The following is an 18991-nucleotide window of genomic DNA, read 5'->3' on the forward strand; positions in this document are numbered from 1 at the left end:
CATATACTCACACGTTACACCATATCAATAATAGAATAGCTTTAGTAAGGTAAGCAAAAATTGCATAATTACTTTTAAAGAGAAAAATTAAAAATTAAAATATATATTATTGACCCAATTCCTTATCTCAAGACAAATTCTTATATGGTTTGATTTATATTTGGTATAAATAATGGAGAGTTGTCCCTCGGATAAAGAAATGAGTGTTACTCACATTTTATTTGAGGAAGAATAAAAAGGGTATTGCCAATTGGGTAGCAAAAATAAAGGACATATTTATATATATACACACACATATATATATATATATATATATCGTTAAAAAGAAAAAGAGGAAAGATAATTTATTGATTTCTTTCTCTTTTTCTCCTACTTTTGAATTAAATATTATCCATCCCTTCGCTATTCTTAACCAAACAAGGCTTTTGAATCATCTTCCTCTTCCTCTTCCTCTTTCATCTTATACCCCCCTCTATTTTCCCCTTTCTATTTGAATTTAACAATCTCATTTTGCATCAATAAACAAGTGAAAAAAAAAAAAAAAAAAAACTAGAAAAAGACTTTCAAAATCATTTGAGAGACCGAGAGACTAAATCAAGTGAAATTTTAGCCGTGAGATCTATTTCGGTTCCATACAAATGATATAAATAAATAAATAAAATTAAAATAAATTCAAACAAATAAGTAAAATGATCATTTCATGATGATATCATTTATTTATCCAAACAGTTGTAACAAATTTAAAAAACTTAAAATGTAACAAAGCATATGATTGGCAGTCATGGTTTATGTGTGGGGTCAGAGTGGGTGGACCATGCATGATGGGCTGTGGGTTTGAATCAATTTAAAAATTTTAAAAAATAAAAAAGAAAGAAAAAGAGTCACATTTGATTCAAAAAAATTCAAATTAAAGTGTCTTATATTCTTATGATTTTTCTATATCTCAACCGGGACCATCCACTGAACACTATCTATCACACAAAATTCAAATATACACTATGTTCTGTTCAAAATAATAATAAATGATCATGCGTTTGTTGGACTTGAATATCTTAAGGGTTTGTACAAAACAAAATCAAATGTAATTTTTGGGACCCACACAATTTATAATCACAGGTCTTTTGCCACCTCACTTTCGACCGTTGGATGAGTAGAGTAAATTTAACTAGCCATGGAACCTTCTATTTCATTTTGTTTTTTGGCCTGTGGATTTACTGTCATTGTCAAAAAAAACAGTATGGACTATGGAGAGGAGAGTTAATGATAGCTACATACCTATTTAATGTGTGTGTGTGTGTGTGTAATATGTGTTTGTATTGAATTTGAAAATGAAGCCTTGGATACATGGATTCCCCCCTTCAAAGATGTTTTGTGCTGACTTCATCAAAAGGATAAATCATAAAGTCAAGAATACCCTTCTCAATCCCCCAATTTCCTTTACGATTTCTCTCCAATTTCTCTGGACTTTGAATTTATTCACTCCAAATAAAATATTATTTATTAAAATTACAGTTTATTTCATAATTTCATAAATTAGAAATTTAAATCTTTTCAATTCCTAACCTTTGCAAATTATTTCAAATAAATTTAATTTTTAAAAATTAAATTTAGTGGACTAATTTAAACCTTTCCTCAGTGGATCCTAATTTCATAAAATAAATTTAAATCCTTTCAACTAACTCCTAGCCTTCGTAAACTTTAATTCCCAAAACAAATTTAATTTCCAAAAATAAAAAATCAATAACTAATGTAAACCTTTCCCTAGTCGATCCTAATTTGATAAAATCATAAATGTATATCCTTGAACGTTTGTAAATTTTAATTCCCAAAATTAATTTAATTTTTAAAAAATAAATTAGTGATTAATTTAAACCTTTCCTCAGTTGATCCTAATTTGATAAAATCATAAATTTAAATCCTTTCCATTCCTAACCTTTGTAAACTTTAATTTCCAAAATAAATTTAATTTCCAAATATAAAAAATTAGTGACTAATTTAAACCTTTACCTAGTGGATCCTGATTTGATAAAATCAAAAATTTAAATCCTTTCAATTCCTAATCTTTGTAAAATTTAATTTAAGAAACAAATTTAATTTTCAAAAATAAAAATTTAGTGACTAATTTTAATTTCCTAACCTTTCCCTAGTGATCAATGTGAGACGTTGTTTGTTCTGGAGTAAAATAACGATGAGGGTAGATCAGTCATTTTGTTCCCTCAATTGACTTGATCACCCTACTATATTTGAGTAGGGGTCTAACTGAAATTATGCAAATTTAAGGGAGTCAATTTGATGTATAGACATACTTCAGGAGATCCAAATAAAAATTACCCAATCATTTAATTGAGTGAATTCCATTAATTTGTAAATTTAGAATGTCCGTCAATAGAATATATTAGTTGGAAAGGTTTTTCAAGAACTACCTTATATGCAATATAATATATTATTATTATATAAAGACATTTCACTTTTTTAGTTTTCAAGCTCACTCCGTAACAAAAGTTGAATCATCAACTCATGTACTTCCTCTATTTCAATTTAGTTTTTTTTTTTTTTTTTTTTTTTTTTTTTTTTTTTGGACTATTCCAAAACATTTATTCACTTAAAAAGTTTAAAACAACATATTTCACACATTTTCATAAAATACTTTTGAAAATGATTTTGTCCGAACTCTTTTTTCATTGTTTAATATCACATAAGGTTAGAAGATGCACTAGCCGAAACGTAGACATGAGATATGGTTGATTTGCCTTTTGAAAAGTTTGTTGCAGTATACAAGATTAAGACTCGCTCAAATGGTTCTGTGGAGCACAATACGACCCTACTTGTAACTAAATGATTCACAAAAGAGTATGGCAGTAACTTTGAGGAGATAGTTATTCATGTTGCATGCATTCCTTCTATTCACTCTAGTTATTGTGGTTGTTTTCGTCATTAGGGACTTTTTCAGATGGATGTTAAGAATGCAATTCGAATGCAATTCTCAATGATAATTTATTCGAGGAAGTTTACACGCATCATCCTTTAGGTTATCATTATCCTCCCAATAAAGGTGTATCGACTCAGACGTACTGTATGATCTCAAATAAGCACTTCGAGATTGGTTTGCTTAATTTTGCTAACTATCTTTTATCTTGGATACTCTATTGGCTCATATGACTTTTTATTCATCCGACACACTAATCGGGGTTTCATTATTTTTTTACTTTATGTTGATGATATAACGAAAATTCATGAACTTAAACAGTTTCTCTGTCATCAAATCGAGATGGAAGATCTTGAACCTCTCAGCTATTTTTTTCATTTGGGTAAGTGAAGGCAACCACGACAAACCTTACAATATAATCCAACAAAAATAATTAACACTCCTTTGGAAAGGAGTAATCATATCATCAAGCTGAAACATATATATATATATATATATATATATATAGGGTAAATCGCAATGACCTCGATCCCATGAGGTTTGAGCCAATTACACATGGACGGATAGACCGTTCAATCTTTATTTTTATTCCAAGTTGGTATTCTCACACACCCCCTCTATAAATAGTTTGCACTCAATAGGATTCGAACTTTAAACCTTATGCTTCATGAGAAACTAAAGTTCTTTCAGAATTTATTAATTTGACCCATTCTGAATTTTTTTACATATGCTCAAATTTTTTTTTTTTTTTTATAAAGTTGTTGATCAAATTTTATAAAATGACAAAATATAATATTATATATTATTATAATATAAGTATATTACTAAACTTTTTACAGTGATTTAAGACAGGTCAAGCCTCAATTAGTGTAATTTAGCCATGTAATACGTAGTACACACACACACACCATACGTATTTATGTTAGGCATGTTATACAGTGGGGTCCACCAACCACCCCATGTGACGATTCTTGTACAGAAGTGAGAAAATGTAACAAATGATAAAGGCGTGTTTGGATTTATGTGTACGACTCCAACGTTCGATTCATACGCCGCTTCTCTTGCCCCGTTCAACTCCACACACAGACGTTTTCGAATATTTCGGACAATCTTGCTGATATTGTTGGAACGACGTCGTGTTGTGAGCCTGAGACATTAGGTACACTATAAGGTGCTATATTAAAGGATGTCTTGTTTTCAAAGATTCGGTCTCCGTTGTTAAAATCCTTGAAAAAATTGAATCAAATGAATAATAAATCTAGAGAGAGAAAGTGGTAGTGTAGTGGGAGAAAAAGCACCCCAAATTCCAACTACAGCAAAGCTTTTGGTGTACTCTACTACTTCCACATTACAGAGCTGAGCGAAAAGGACTTTTGGGGACTCGCGAGCTTTTCTCTCCCTTCTCGGTTACGTACAGTCTTTCAAAGTTTACCCCCCTCTCCTTCTCTCTTTCTTTCTCTCTCTACTTTTTCTCTTTCTATATCAGATTTCACCACTACCCTCACTCTCTCTCTCTCTACCCTGTATCGCTCTGGTTTTGGTTGATCTAAGTTGATTTACATCAAAAGAAGCCATTGAAACTCTAAATTTGGATTAGTATGCGGGTATAGTTTTGCTTTATAGAAGATTTTTATATATTTTCTTGTGTACATACAAAGACCCTGTGCAAATATGTTCACTGAAGGACTTGACAACAATGGTCGACGATGGGTTAGAGAGGTCAGTTTTACATACTCAATTGTTTTTTTCCTTTCAATTTATTTATTTTTTCTTCTGTTTCCTTTTTTTGGGGGGTGTTAAATTTTGATTTCTCGCGGTGCATTGTGAAATGGGTTCTGGGTTCATCTAATTTCTGCCTTAAATATGGGAAATTGTAATTTTTTTATGAATATATTGCTTTGTTGATTTTGTTCACTGAATGGGTTGTTGTTGATTTATTTACCTTTGATGATAGAATGAATATTGCTTGTGATATGGATTTTGATTAAATTACTTGTAGGCTTCAAGATTTAAGTTGTAATATATATATATGATGAGTATTGGTTGTTCATTTTGCACTGTGAATGGGTTATTGTGATTTATTTACATTTCATGATTTTGGTGCATTGTGATTAAAAGATTGAAGTTGTTATAATTTTTATGAGTACTGATTGTTCATTTTGCACTGTGAATGGATTTTTGTTTGATTTATTAAGATTTCATGATATTTAGAATGGAAATTGAAATTCAGGGTTCTGTTAATCAGAAGAAGGAAGTTCCTTACTCAATGTCGAACCTAAGACCTCGAGTTGATCCCATTTTTAACACGCGGAGTGGTGGTACTCAAGGTGTTAGATTGCCTCCTCCATCGAAATTCGTGAGTGGGCATTTATCCGGGGTAATTCCAGTATCACGAGTCATGCCCGGTGATGTGGATGATAGTGGCTCTGCCTCTGAGAATGGTCTAACCACTGATTCAGAAGAAGAGGAGGTTTATGGGGGAAGATACTCGCTTGATTCGTCGTCGCCACAGGATGATAGAGTTCCTACAAATGCTGCTGCTAGAAGATACTACAATCCTTCACAGAGGCGACCGGCTTATGCCAGTGATTCTATGTACTCCGGTGATGTTAGTTCGTCTAGGGAAACTCTTGATAGAGGGCATGGAAATGTGGCGGAGAGGCTTATGAGGGGAGCCAATCGGTACCCGGTTGGAACGAATGGTCATACGATTCACACTGAGGACGAGTCCTCAGATTCTCCCACTAGCTCTGAATTTTCAACCTCACAAATGGGTAGTAAGAATGGACCCGTGCCTCGCTCAACTATGTATGCTTCCGAGGGGTATTCATCTAGTATTCCTTCATGGATGAATGGGGAAAGTGCTCCTGAAAAGGTATGTTAAGTGCCATTTGGTTTTTCTTAAGTGCTGAATGATAGGTGATTGTATAGAATATTGTGTTCTTTGGAGTTGCGTCATAATTTGGTTTTTGTATCCCATCTCTCTTGGTATCATTGCTTTAATGCTTAATAGATATTTATTTATTAAAAATTTAACATTTTCTTCTATAATTGATGTGTGATTGTGGTGAATCATCTTGATATAACTTATTACCAGTGACATTTGCTTTCGTAATGGTCACTTCAAATGTAGATAATGACTTGCTTTGTGGATACTATTTGGCAGGAATTACATGCTAAAAACTTGCAGAATGGAAGGCTCTCTGATGATGATATTCCAAGTGCTCCTCCTTTTTGTGGTTCTACCATAAAAACTGAACAAAGTCCAATGCGTAGTGAACGGTGCACACCTCGTGTAGCTGATTCAGATGATTTTTCTGTCAGAAATGAAAAAAATATTTCGGAAAGCATACCTGCTCAGGCTGCTCGGGTTTATCCACAGGATAATGCTGGACAGAAGATACCTGACCCGTCTGTCAGGTCTGTATGGCATTTTGCTATTTTCTTCCATAGAAACCTTATATAGCACTTAGATCGTGAGGCATATTCACATGCTTAAACACATTTTATTCCTATTGTTTCAATTGGGTCAAAAGAATTACCATATTGTTTTTTTCATAGGACTGCTGCTGGCATAGAAAGTGGTACACCTTCAGGTTCATTTCCAGCTCGCCTCCCTACATTTCATGCAAGGTATTTTTTACTGATAATTTAGATGAAGTTCAGCTGAGATATAGCATTCTGAATATGGATTTGACAATTATATGTGCTTTCATAATTTTCATCACTTGTACTTGCATGTTGTGCTATTTAAATTCAGTGCGCAAGGGCCATGGCATGCTGTGATTGCATATGACGCTTGTGTTCGACTTTGCCTTCATGCTTGGGCAAGGCAATGCATGGAAGCGCCCATGTTTCTGGAAAATGAATGTGCTCTGTTGCGAAATGCATTTGGGTGAGTTTAATCTCTTATCCTAATTTTTCACAATGTCATAATTTAGAAAGGCTTTCTGTTTCATTTTCTAATGATGTCTGCAAACATGATATTTATTTAAAAGCATGACAAGGTATATTTAGGCGAATGTCACATTGATAATTCAGGGGAAAAAATATTACAATGATATAAGTGGCTAAAACTCTTGTTCCCACTGAGGAGTAAAACTACAATTTTGATTAAGTGGACTGAATCAGAATATAAATAATTTAATTATGCCGATAGTAGGAAAGCAAAATGTAAGCAAGCTGGTAGATTTATTTGTTTGTTTTCTTTTTTTAGTTCTTCATCCTTTTAACTCTTCGTGGAAAAAAAAAAAACTTGATCAAACCGGCTAGAGTATAGAGAATATTTTTTAAAGTAATAATAATCCATAGCGCATTACCTCAGTTGTGTGTTTCCAGCAATAGAATCATGGTTTGCCTATTTTAGTTTGTTAGACCTTCTCTTTAGATTCTAGATTTGTTATTTATATCCCTTATTTTCATCTGCAAATGTAACTCTTACAATTAATTACATTGCACCAACTTTTGTTGCATTATCTTTTTGGTGCTTTATTAATCATCATTTAAGGCCCTATAACATCTTCAACAGTGCTTGTCTATTTATTAATCCAACTTACCCCTTTACCGCATGAGTGAAACCTCAGTGACTTTTTTGAATGTATTGTTGTGGACTTCTATTTTCGAATCTGTTCGATATATTATTTATCACTTCTAATCATCAAGCACCTTCATCTTAGCTGGCTGCATCCTTTACCAGTTAAAACCTATTTAGTTTATACACCACTTTAGAGTAACATATGATTACTGCAAGCTTTTTAACTTCAAAACTCTGCTACCTGAATAAATTTTCAGGGAAGTCTAAAAATGATGAACAATTGTGAAGCCAGCTGTAAATTGTTTTTTATTCTAGTATTGCGGAGGATTAAATTTGTCAACTTTTATGCTTATAAAAGTAATTGTACTAAGTTTTTGTATATCCAATAAATTCTACAATCATGCGAACTTATTTTGGCAGTGTAAAATATATGGTTGTTATGTCACTTAGTGTTCATTGTTATACATATTACAGGGGTATTGTATGTTAATCTTGGACCTAAGAGTGATACTTCTATGATGTTCCAGTTATTTTACTCCAATCTTTCAATTTCATTTTTTACTACAGTTTGCAGCAAGTGCTATTACAATCAGAAGAGGAACTATTGATGAAGCGCACTTCAGAGCTCTCTAACGAGGGATCTGCCCCAAAACCTAAGAAAATGGTTGGAAAGATGAAGGTGCAAGGTAGTATTTCATCTCCATATTGGACATTTTCATTGGGCAATTATTGGTTTCTGGCAATGAAGCCATCCTGAAATTTATTAATTGTGCAGTTCGTAAGGTTAAAATGGGTCTGGACCCACCCACAGGCTGCAGTTTTTCATCCCTAAGGACACCAAAAATAAAACTAGAATCTGTTCGATACCACTTCTCTAGTTTACGTTCAACACTTTCTTCTGGATGGCAAGCAGTGCGGAAAATCCGTTTTGTACCTCGTATACCTGCAAATGGTTCTTTTCCTCGCCAGAGTTTGGCATATGTGCAAGCAAGTGCTCAGTATGTAAAACAGGTATCTGGACTCCTCAAAGTTGGCGTTACAACTCTGCGCAGCAGTCCTTCATCTTATGAAGTAGTGCAAGGTATATTGATTCTGCTTTGTAAATCATGCACGAGCATTATATTAGTTTTACCATCTTGGAGACACAACTATTGGACATCTAAGCTGTGTTCGCTGAATATTTGGACTCTGATGGCCTCCTTTTTGTGAATATCAAATACCATAAATCACAAATTTATTTTGAAATTTATTAGTTGTAGGCACTGGAATGCCATGGAATTTGAAGCTGTTGGTGTCCATCTTGATAACGGACATTTCTAGATGACATATAAGCATATGATATTGGATTCGCGGATTTATTCCCAAAGCCCATTTAGTTAACCGTCTGCTGTTTGGGTTACTGACATGTTGAGCCTTTAAATGCATAGTTACTTGATATAACTGTACATTAATTCTTAATAGAAAGTGATTCTTCTGAATGTCATCAGAAACACACTCTTGCTTGTTGCGGCTAAAAAGTTCAAGTGAAGAGGATGCCATTCGGATGCAACCTGGATCTGGTGAAACCCATTTATTGTATGTATTCTTTCCATTCTTCATCTTCTTTTATATATCAAGCTGCCTGATAAAGGTCTTGGTATTGACGACTTTACAGCTTTCCAGATAGCCTAGGGGATGATTTAATTGTTGAAGTCCAGGATTCCAAGGGGAAGCAATATGGTCATGTCCATGCTCAAGTGGCTGCTATTGCAGAAGATCCAGTGAAGTTCCCTAAACCCTTTAGTTGCAAATATTTGTTGGTAATGCAGATTGTTTTGATGTGATGCTTATATTAAAGATTACTGCAGGGTGACAAACTACGCTGGTGGTCTATTTATCGTGAACCAGAGCATGAGCTTGTTGGAAGAGTACAGCTTTACATAAATTATTCAACAATTCTAGATGAAAACAGTAATCTTAAGGTGAGCCCCTATGCTCTCTATAAAATAGCATCTGCCTTGGTCCTTATGAAATTTATGTTTGAAGTTGTTTCATCATAATTCAATTAAAGTTTAATAGTAGTAGTGTGAAGCATCTGCAAAATTAGGATCCTCCAGTAATGCTGTCTTGAGTGTACCAGGTTGCTTTCTGTGCCATATTAGATGGGTTGGGAATGACTCACTCTGTTAATGAACGAAAGATGATTTTGGAGTGACATTTTTGACAATTTGTTGAGGGATTTGTGTACATTTCCACTTTTTCATTTATTTCTTTAATGACCCACTCCACCACATGGTATGATATTGTCCGCTTTGGGCCTGAGCCCGCACGATTTTGCTCTTGGACTTTACCCCCAATAGGCCTCATACCAATTGGAGTGACACACCTACATATAAGCACTTCACCTTTTCCTTTCTCAGGCGATGTGGGATTGTGCACCCCTAGCTCGCCAGTGTGGTAGCCTGTCAGTGCCTCGCATCCGCCCACAGGGTCATCACAACCCACCCCCCTTGGAAGCCCGACGTTCCCGTCGGCACACTTCCGGCTAGGTTAGGCTCTGATACCATTTGTAACAACCCACATCGCCTGGGAAAGGGAAAGGTGAAATGCTTATATGTAGGTGTATCACTCCAATTGGTATGAGGCCTTTTGGGGTAAAGCCCAAGAGTAAAACCGTGCGGGCTCAAGTCCAAAACGGACAATGTCATACCATGTGGTGGAGTGGGTCATTACAAATGGTATCAGAGCCTGACCCAGCCGGAAGTGTGCCGACGGGAACGTCGAGCCTCCAAGGGGGGTGGATTGTGATAACCCCGTGGGCGGGTGTGCCGTGGGCGGGTGTGAGAAACTGACAGGCTACCACACTGGCGAGCTACGGGTGCACAATCCCACATCGCCTGGGAAAGGGAAAGGTGAAGTGCTTATATGTAGGTGTGTCACTCCAATTGGTATGAGACCTTTTGGGGTAAAGCCCAAGAGCAAAACCGTGCGGGTTCAGGCCCAAAGCGGACAATATCATACCATGTGGTGGAGTGGGTCATTACAAATGGTATCAGAGCCTGATCCAGTCAGAAGTGTGCCGACTAGGACGTTGGGCCTCCAAGGGGGGTGGATTGTGATGACCTTGTGTGCCGTGGACGAGTGCGAGACACTAGCAGGCTACCACACTGGCGAGTTACGGGTGCACAATCCCACATTGCCTGGGTAAGGGAAAGGTGAAGTGCTTATATGTAGGTGTGTCACTCCAATTGGTATGAGGCCTTTTGGGGTAAAGCCCAAGAGCAAAACCTTGCGGGCTCAGGCCCAAAGCGGACAATATCATACCATGTGGCGGAGTGGGTCATTACAATTTCGAATTGTTAATCAAGAATTGAAAGGGAGATCTTCGCTCAAATACCGTTTTGACATATACTATGAACATGATGAGTATCAGTATCATTCTATTCTTTTATTTTTAAGTACTCAGTATCTTTAATTTTTTTTATCATAGTGTTGATTCTTTATAGAAAGACTCAGACATATACCCTTTTATTCATAGACGCTATGACATCACAATGAAAGGCTGCCTAAAAGTATATGTATATCCTTTTATTGCTGACATTATTTTTAGTCAATGTTAAAGTCCATCCTAGTAGAGTTTATTTTTATTGTCTATTCTTTGAACCTGGAATAACCATTTTAATATTTTTTGTTGTTTGAATTTAAGGATGTGGAATCTTCCTATTATCGTGTCTTCAAAATGGTTTATAATTTGAACTCTTATTTTTTGGGTCTGTAGTGTGGCTCTGTTGCAGAAACTGTGGCGTATGATCTGGTATTAGAAGTTGCAATGAAAGTGCAGCATTTTCAACAAAGAAATTTATTGCTTCATGGACAATGGAAGTGGTTACTGACTGAATTTGCATTATATTATGGGGTTTCCGACGCATACACAAAGCTAAGGTACTGGAATTTGTCTCTACTGGGTTAAGTTATGCAGTGAATTGTTTTAGACTAACTTTTTTCTTTACCCAGCATTTTGCTTTGGTAATGATCCTCTTTGATGCATGTTTCTAGGTATCTTTCTTATGTCATGGATGTGGCTACGCCTACAGCTGACTGTCTCACGCTTGTGTATGATTTGCTATTGCCCATAGTTATGAAGGGCCACACTAAGAGCACATTGAGCCATCAAGAGGTACAACCCAATTTTTCAGTTTAAAACTATTGTTATTATTAATATTATTGCTACCATTACTATCATTACATATGTAGCACTCTACATTTCTTATCTTCCCAGTTGATTTTGTGCTATACGGCCAAGTTTCAGTTTAAAATAATCTTCCTGAGTCTTTTATCTCTTCTGACACTGCTTTTTGGGGTCTGCGTTGCTAGAACCGTATCTTAGGAGAAACAGAAGATCAAATTGAACAGATCCTTGCTCTGGTTTTTGAGAACTACAAGTCACTGGATGAGGCAGCACCATCTGGGATTATGGATGTTTTCAGGCCTGCAACTGGACTTGCAGCACCTGTGTTGGAGCCTGCTGTAAAGCTGTATACTCTTCTTCATGATGTATTATCTCCTGAAGCACAGAATAAACTGTGCAGCCATTTCCAGGTCTGTGAAACTTACGTAAACATAGTGATGCTTGTTCAAGTTTCTAAGTTTTTAGTAATTTGTTGTGTATCCCCAGGCTGCTGCAAAGAAGAGATCAAGAAGGCACTTAACCGAGACGGATGAGTTTGTTGCCGGCAATAGTGAAGGCATTTTGATGGATACTGTTACTATTTCTACTGCTTATCAGAAGATGAAATCCCTTTGTTTGAACATCAAAAATGAAATTTCTACTGATATAGAGATCCACAATCAACATATACTTCCCAGGTAAATTTTCTTCCTCCGTGTCGAATGAACAATATTGAAGTGTAAGGAAATAGTTAATTTGACCACTCATGTTATGCAGCTTGATCTTCTGCCCAACATTTCACCGTCTAAGGGAGTCAAATTTACTTTGTAAAAGATGATCGATAAAAGTATTATCTTTTGCATGGGGCTGAGTGTCAAAGTCATAGTTTTCATTATATAAGAAAACCTAATTAGTAAAATCTTATTCTCATGACATCTTGGTGTGTCAAATCTTAACGTATTGGCCAAAACCTAATTAGTAATGAATTTCCTAGTGTTGCCATTCTGAGAAACCAAATATTTCTAGAAGTATTACAGTTATTTTTTTTTGTATTACTAAAAAGTCAGAGCATGTAATTAGTTAGAAATTCCACGTTGACTGGATTTCAGAGTTTGAGAGCACTTGCTTTAAAATTTTCCTATGTGCTTCGATGTAGGTTCTTTTAAAATGTATGAGCTCCATTTTCTGTTTGGATTAGTAGATACTGGAAATAGTACTGGAAAATTTATAGTAGTGTTTTGCATACAGTTGAAAAAGAAAGCACTTTTTAATCTCATTTTATGCTAATTTTTCAATCGCATAGATCATACATATTTCAATCAGCACTATCAACAATGCTGGCCCATCTGACATCAGAGGATTCAACTTTTCCTTGATATTTTTTCCATAAAGACCAAATAGAGTCATTATTCTGAAGATATTGAAGGGAAAGTATTGGAAAAAGTGATAAATAAGTAATACTTATGAAGTTAAAAGATTTAAATGAGCCCTCTAAATATTTGTCTTCTATTTTTATATTGCTTTCAATGCTATATTCTGTTGGTATATTTTAAGAACATCTTGCGTATAGTCTAATAACTGGCAAGTGAAATTCTGATGTTTATCTACGGTATATTTGGTTTTGTATGCATTGAGTATCTTGTTATTCCACTTACCAATTATGGTGCTTTATAATTGTTACTTCCTTTTGGCCTACCTTTTTTCTTTTTGTCAACTTTTCTTTTGTGTCCTTGAGATGCTTTAGTCTCCAATTTTTGTCGTGTTGTTTTAAGGAATATACTTGTATAAGAGGAATACTGATATCACACTGCTATTTTGTTAATTGTTGTGGAGATACCAGATTGCTGCAAAATCTCTTTATGTCAAATACCACAGATTGGATTCCACTTTTTTTTTCTTGGTATATATTGGATTCCACCTTTATTATTGGTAGTGTCGGTTTATGTGTATAGAGGAGGCTTGTTTATTGTCAGTATCCATCATTGTCTTTGGACTCGAAATTGAGATTTAAAAATAATTAATCTTTGTGCGGTTAGGCTGTTAACAGGAGTGATGGATCATCAATGTCTTTGGACTCGAAGTTGGGATTTGAAAATAATTTATCTTTATGTGTTTAGGCCATTAACAGGAGTCATGAAATTGTCAAACTGGACTGATACGGCATCTGTTATGCCAATTTAAAATAATTAAAGAAGGCACATCAAATGACAAACTGTTAGTTGGGTGATTTTTTTTACTAGGATACTGCATGATGCTATTCTGATATTCTATAAAGAAGATACTCCCTTTTTATCTTTACCATCTTTTTTAACATTTCAGAAATAAAAAGGGTTTTGATCATTCATTCAATGTTTTTTTTTCATGTTCTTGTAACTTAAAGGTGAAGAAGATCTTCTGCATACTACTGACTCTTGCAGAGGCATATATATTATAGATAGATATATAAATTGATCCCCACTGTCTTATCTCTGCTGTTGCAGTGATTCTAAGTTTTTTTATGTTTTACATAACTTGTATAGCTAGTTTTGATTTGTATCAAGTTAATACTAGTTTTTTTTCATACTATAATATAATGCCAATAATTAGGGATGGCAACGGGATGGGGAACGAGATAACACTTTTTAAAAATTCCAAGCTTCTGCAGAATCAACACAGCCATAACATTTTTCAACCTAATAAAGCTTCAGCATAGCTAGAACAGTTTAAAACATGATCATTTCAAACTGATCAAGCTGCACGCCTATAACATTTTCCAACCTGATTAAACTTGTAGCAAAGCCACATATAATTCAGCGTTATTTCATAACATGCAAGGGCAATTTTGTGAAATCGCACTATAAACGGGGTGGGGACCCCCCGCCCCCGGATGGGTTTTCAAATACGGTACCCATCCCCTCCCCATTTACATAAACGGGTCCCCAAACCCACCACAAATGGGGCGGGGGACCCACCGGATTGGGGAATTTTTCCATCCCTGCCAATAATCTCTAGATCCACCCTCTTCCTCTCTCTCTGTCGTACATATTATCGAAGAATAGGTTCATGTTGAAACATTTGTTAACTTACAAATGGTGCCTTGATCGATATGCTACACAGAGAATCACAGAATCCAGGATATAAGAACAATTCTTGACTGCAGACATATTTGAATAATTTACATTTTTCTCACATGTATTTTCTTGTGGTGGCTTATCTGGTTATCTTATATGAAACATCTGAACTTCTAACATTTGTTGATTTTTTTGGCTTTTTTCTTTCTTACAGTTTTATAGACCTCCCCAATCTTTCATCGTCGATATACAGTGCAGAACTTTGCAGTAGACTGCGTGCATTCCTCATTGCATGTCCTCCAGCAGGCCCCTCACCTCCTGTAGCCGAACTTGTCATTGCAACAGCAGATTTTCAGAGGGATCTTGCCAGCTGGAATATTAAGTAATTTTTTTGTCATTGTTCTGCTTCTTGATGCAAATGCTATTACATTAATTTTAATTCTTCCCACTTAATTTTTATTCCTTCTCAGTCCTGTCAAAGGTGGAGTCGATGCAAAAGAACTCTTCCATTTGTATATTGTCCTCTGGATTCAAGATAAGCGCCTTGCTTTGCTCGAGTCATGCAAATTGGATAAGGTACATATATTAAGCAATGCTGCTTTACGTCTAAATTTATGTTGTATACACCTTAGCATATACCAGTTCAGAAACTTGTAATTTAGATTTAGCAGCATGCAGAATAGCCCAGCTAGATGAACATTCATGTCAAATTTCGGTTACATCTACATTTTTAAACCCTAAAAGAGGGTTGCATATATTATTGCAGGTAGCAATAATTAGTAGCCTTGCATTTTCTTGCTTCATATAGTATTTAGCTAATTATCATGAGAATATTTTGTGGCCAATTTTAACTAGACGTATAAACTTCCTAACATTTATAGCATTTATAAACCATGGGAGAGCTTTGATTTGGTTTTGCATGATCGTTTTGACGAAGAATTACTATCTCAAAGAATAGTTTTCTACAGTATATAAAAAGTTGGTATCCTCATTTATGGCATGTTGCATGATGCTCAAAAGGACTTATTGACTTGCAGGTTAAATGGTCAGGAGTGAGGACACAACACTCAACAACACCTTTTGTGGATGATATGTATGACCGCTTAAAAGAAACTTTGAATGATTATGAGGTCATCATATGTCGCTGGCCAGAATACACTTTTGTGTTGGAAAATGTATGTCCTGATGGGTACTTCATCCCTTATTATTTTCTTTTTCTTATCCTGTTCCTTTTACTGCTTTATGTGTTGGAAGGTTATGGTTAAAAAAATTATGAAGTTGTGGTCATCCATCTGATTTTATGACTAACTTCACTGCTTTATAACTAGTATCGGAATTAGAAGATTCTTGTTTTATAATAGGAAGTGAGATTGGGGTCCAACCTAAATGTAAAAGGATGAAAGAATAAAAAATTGGAGCAAAAATTTATCCTTGTTTCCCAAAGTACAATGGTGTGGCCTTTTTCGGTTTATACTTGTAAATGCAAAAAGAAAATTAAAAGGAAAATCTTATCATGAACTGTTAATTATTTACTATTATCTAATTATCTATGAATTTTTTTTGTTGTGCATACAAAAAGGCTATTGCTGACATAGAAAAGGCGATTGTGGAGGCCATGGACAAGCAGTACGCAGATGTTTTGTTGCCATTAAAGGAAAACATGGCACCCAAGAAATTTGGCTTCAAATATGTCCAGAAGCTGGCAAAACGATCCGTCTGTCCCTATGTCGTACCTGATGAAGTGAGCTATGCTTGTCTATCATTTGATTATTTTTTTAATCTTAATCTTGATATTCTTTTGCATAAAGTTTGGTTTTGATTTCAGCTGGGAATTCTTTTGAATTCCATGAAGAGGATGCTTGATATCCTGCGCCCTAAGATAGAATATCAGTTTAAGACATGGGGTTCTTGCATTCCTGATGGAGGAAACATGGCTCCTGGAGAGCGTCTTAGTGAAGTAACTGTAATGCTAAGAACCAAGTTCAGAAATTATCTGCAAGCAGTTGTGGAAAAGCTTTCAGAAAATGTGAGTATCATTCAGAAATTGCATACCTGGCCGTGAATCGTTCCAATTTAAATCATAATATATATATATTTAAAAATCTTAATATCCTTCTTAACTGGTCTCTATTTATAAATCATGATAAATTTAATGATTTTTGCAATAAGTCATTTGATTACTTGGCTCATAGACCCAAAAAGATATTTGAGTACATGATTTCCACAAAGAAGATGCTTGTGTCCTTGAAAAAAAAAAGTATATACGTGGAATTTATTTTGTGAAGTTTGAGGTACATGCAAAATTGTCCATAACGCTACCCACTACTTGAGCACGTGGAGACCTTATCTCAGGCTTTCTACCATAATCGTGTTAGCATGGTGATGAATGATCTGCCAGACATGGCCTTCTGTATTTTCTCTGTCTGTGCTGTCCTTGTTGGGAGTTGATTCTCTCTGTAATCAATTTTGCAATGTTCAAAATTTGTTTTTCACATGTCAACCTTATTTCATGAAATTGATCTTATTCCAATCCTAAAACTATGATTGCAATATAATATTTCCTGAAAAGCAAGAATTTGAGTGATTGCTTAAAAAATAAGCTCCTTGGAATGCGACGTGTGTTGCATGATTGCCCCCACATTTACACATCAGTTCATTCATACTTACTTTTCTTCAAAATTTAATAATAGATTTTAATTTATTGGATATTTCTTAGTTCTGTTTTCTTCTGTGTTCCAGACAAAGTTACAGAGTGCTACAAAACTGAAAAAGATTCTTCAGGATTCTAAAGAGAGCGCGGTAGAATCAGACATAAGAAGCAGAATGCAGCCACTAAAAGACCAGCTGATTGATACAATAAATCACCTCCACACAGTCTTTGAAACCCATGTCTTCATTGCAATCTGTCGGGGTTATTGGGATCGTATAGGAAAGGTGCGTTATTTGCATCTGGTGATTATCGACTATACCACTCCATTTTATTGGTTCAACCATCTTCAGAGCAAATTTTTGTATTTTTTTGTCACAGGATGTTCTGAGTTTCTTGGAGAACAGGAAAGAAAATAGATCTTGGTATAAAGGTTCAAGAATTGCTGTCAATGTAAGTAGCTGCCTTTTTTGACCTTAAACTCGCTGACAATTTAATTTCAGTTCATGCAAGTAATTGCGGTTCGAACAAAAGAAATACATCAAGTTGGTTTGTTTAGATACAACTAGAATGTTGGAAGTATCAGCTTTTTACTTGTAGGCGACAATGAATTATTTGGATGTTAGGAATCAATCTACCGATTATGTTTCAGCATTAATTAAAAGGAATCATGATCGAAGCATACAATGTGGTTGCTAGATTTTGTGAATGCCTGACTAGTGGATATCATTCAGTTGGGCTGGTGTTGGAATTTTTATTAACACCGAGGAATATCTAAATAAAAATGCTAAACATTCCAAGAGTGCAGTCATTTAAGTGGTGCACATAACATATAAGTAATTCTTTTTCCGTTTTCTTCAACTTGCCGTTAATTTTTGCCACTTGTTGTCATTTTTCTGTACCTTGCAGATTTTGGATGATACTTTTGCATCGCAGATGCAGCAGCTGCTCGGCAACTCCCTTAATGAGAAGGACCTGGAGCCCCCAGCATCCATCGCTGAAGTCCGGTCAATGCTTTGCAAAGACACTGCAAATCACAAAGGCAACACATACTACTATTAAGACTTGAACCTTGTGTCCAGATATGATTGATGAGACCAACATTGGTATATATAGAGAGAGAAGGGGATGGATGGATGGGGGAGCATAGAAATGTATATATGTTGTCAAGATAGGAGCGGGAGATAGTATCAGATTTCCTTGATGGCCTGCTGAAAAACAGAAGTCATTTTTCGGTCAACAGAATGTTAAAATACAAGCGGGAGATAGAGGGTTTTATCAGATTCCTTGTGGCCTGCTGAATCATGGATGTCCTTTTGGTTATCAAAATGTATAACATGGTTTTAAACCACAGGTTTATGCCAATTTTGTAGAGTCAGTGAATGACTTGGTTCATTTGGGTTCACCTACCCTGTAAGCCCCCACATCTTGGATTGTTTCAATTTTTTGCATTTGAAAATATATAATATTTTTTTACAATTTCCCGATTCAGTTGTAGTTGTTGTAGTTTAAATTAATTGAAAAGAGTAAGTGAATAGTTGTGTAAATTGAGTGATGATATACAGTTGTCATCTGTCTAGGCAAGGCGTGCTAAGATTTTACTAAAGATCGGTCCTAATAATTAAGGTCTCTCCCAAAAAGAAAAGGCTTAATGTTGCTTTTGGAACACCGAAAATGTGCTTTGAAT

General features: G+C 35.3%; 1 protein-coding gene across 1 annotated transcript; it reads left to right on the forward strand.

Annotated features, from left to right (window-relative positions):
• Positions 1 to 4144: 4144 nt before the first annotated feature.
• On the forward strand, positions 4145 to 18783 carry LOC132274120 (uncharacterized). Its single transcript, XM_059775290.1, has 22 exons — positions 4145 to 4645; positions 5157 to 5801; positions 6093 to 6346; positions 6488 to 6559; positions 6687 to 6821; positions 8028 to 8146; positions 8236 to 8541; positions 8948 to 9035; positions 9115 to 9220; positions 9308 to 9421; positions 11218 to 11381; positions 11496 to 11616; positions 11814 to 12038; positions 12115 to 12305; positions 14872 to 15039; positions 15128 to 15233; positions 15695 to 15832; positions 16237 to 16398; positions 16483 to 16683; positions 17397 to 17591; positions 17686 to 17757; positions 18214 to 18783. The coding sequence occupies exons 1-22, from the start codon at positions 4598 to 4600 to the stop codon at positions 18364 to 18366; spliced, it is 3783 nt and encodes a 1260-aa protein (XP_059631273.1). The 5' UTR covers positions 4145 to 4597; the 3' UTR covers positions 18367 to 18783.
• Positions 18784 to 18991: the final 208 nt, after the last annotated feature.

Source organism: Cornus florida, unplaced genomic scaffold, assembly GCF_030987335.1.
Source record: "Cornus florida cultivar Cherokee Brave unplaced genomic scaffold, ASM3098733v1 CherokeeBrave_3.0.0_Hap2_Chr09, whole genome shotgun sequence".
Lineage (NCBI taxonomy): Eukaryota > Viridiplantae > Streptophyta > Magnoliopsida > Cornales > Cornaceae > Cornus > Cornus florida.

Excerpts from the sequence above, each read along its gene's own strand:
- LOC132274120 (XM_059775290.1), top strand. The coding sequence starts at position 4,598 with ATGTTCACTGAAGGACTTGACAACAATGGTCGACGATGGGTTAGAGAG. Across the intron at positions 4,646-5,156 it reads GTCGACGATGGGTTAGAGAG|GGTTCTGTTAATCAGAAGAA; the intron begins GTCAGTTTTACA and ends ATTGAAATTCAG. Across the intron at positions 17,758-18,213 it reads GTTCAAGAATTGCTGTCAAT|ATTTTGGATGATACTTTTGC; the intron begins GTAAGTAGCTGC and ends TGTACCTTGCAG.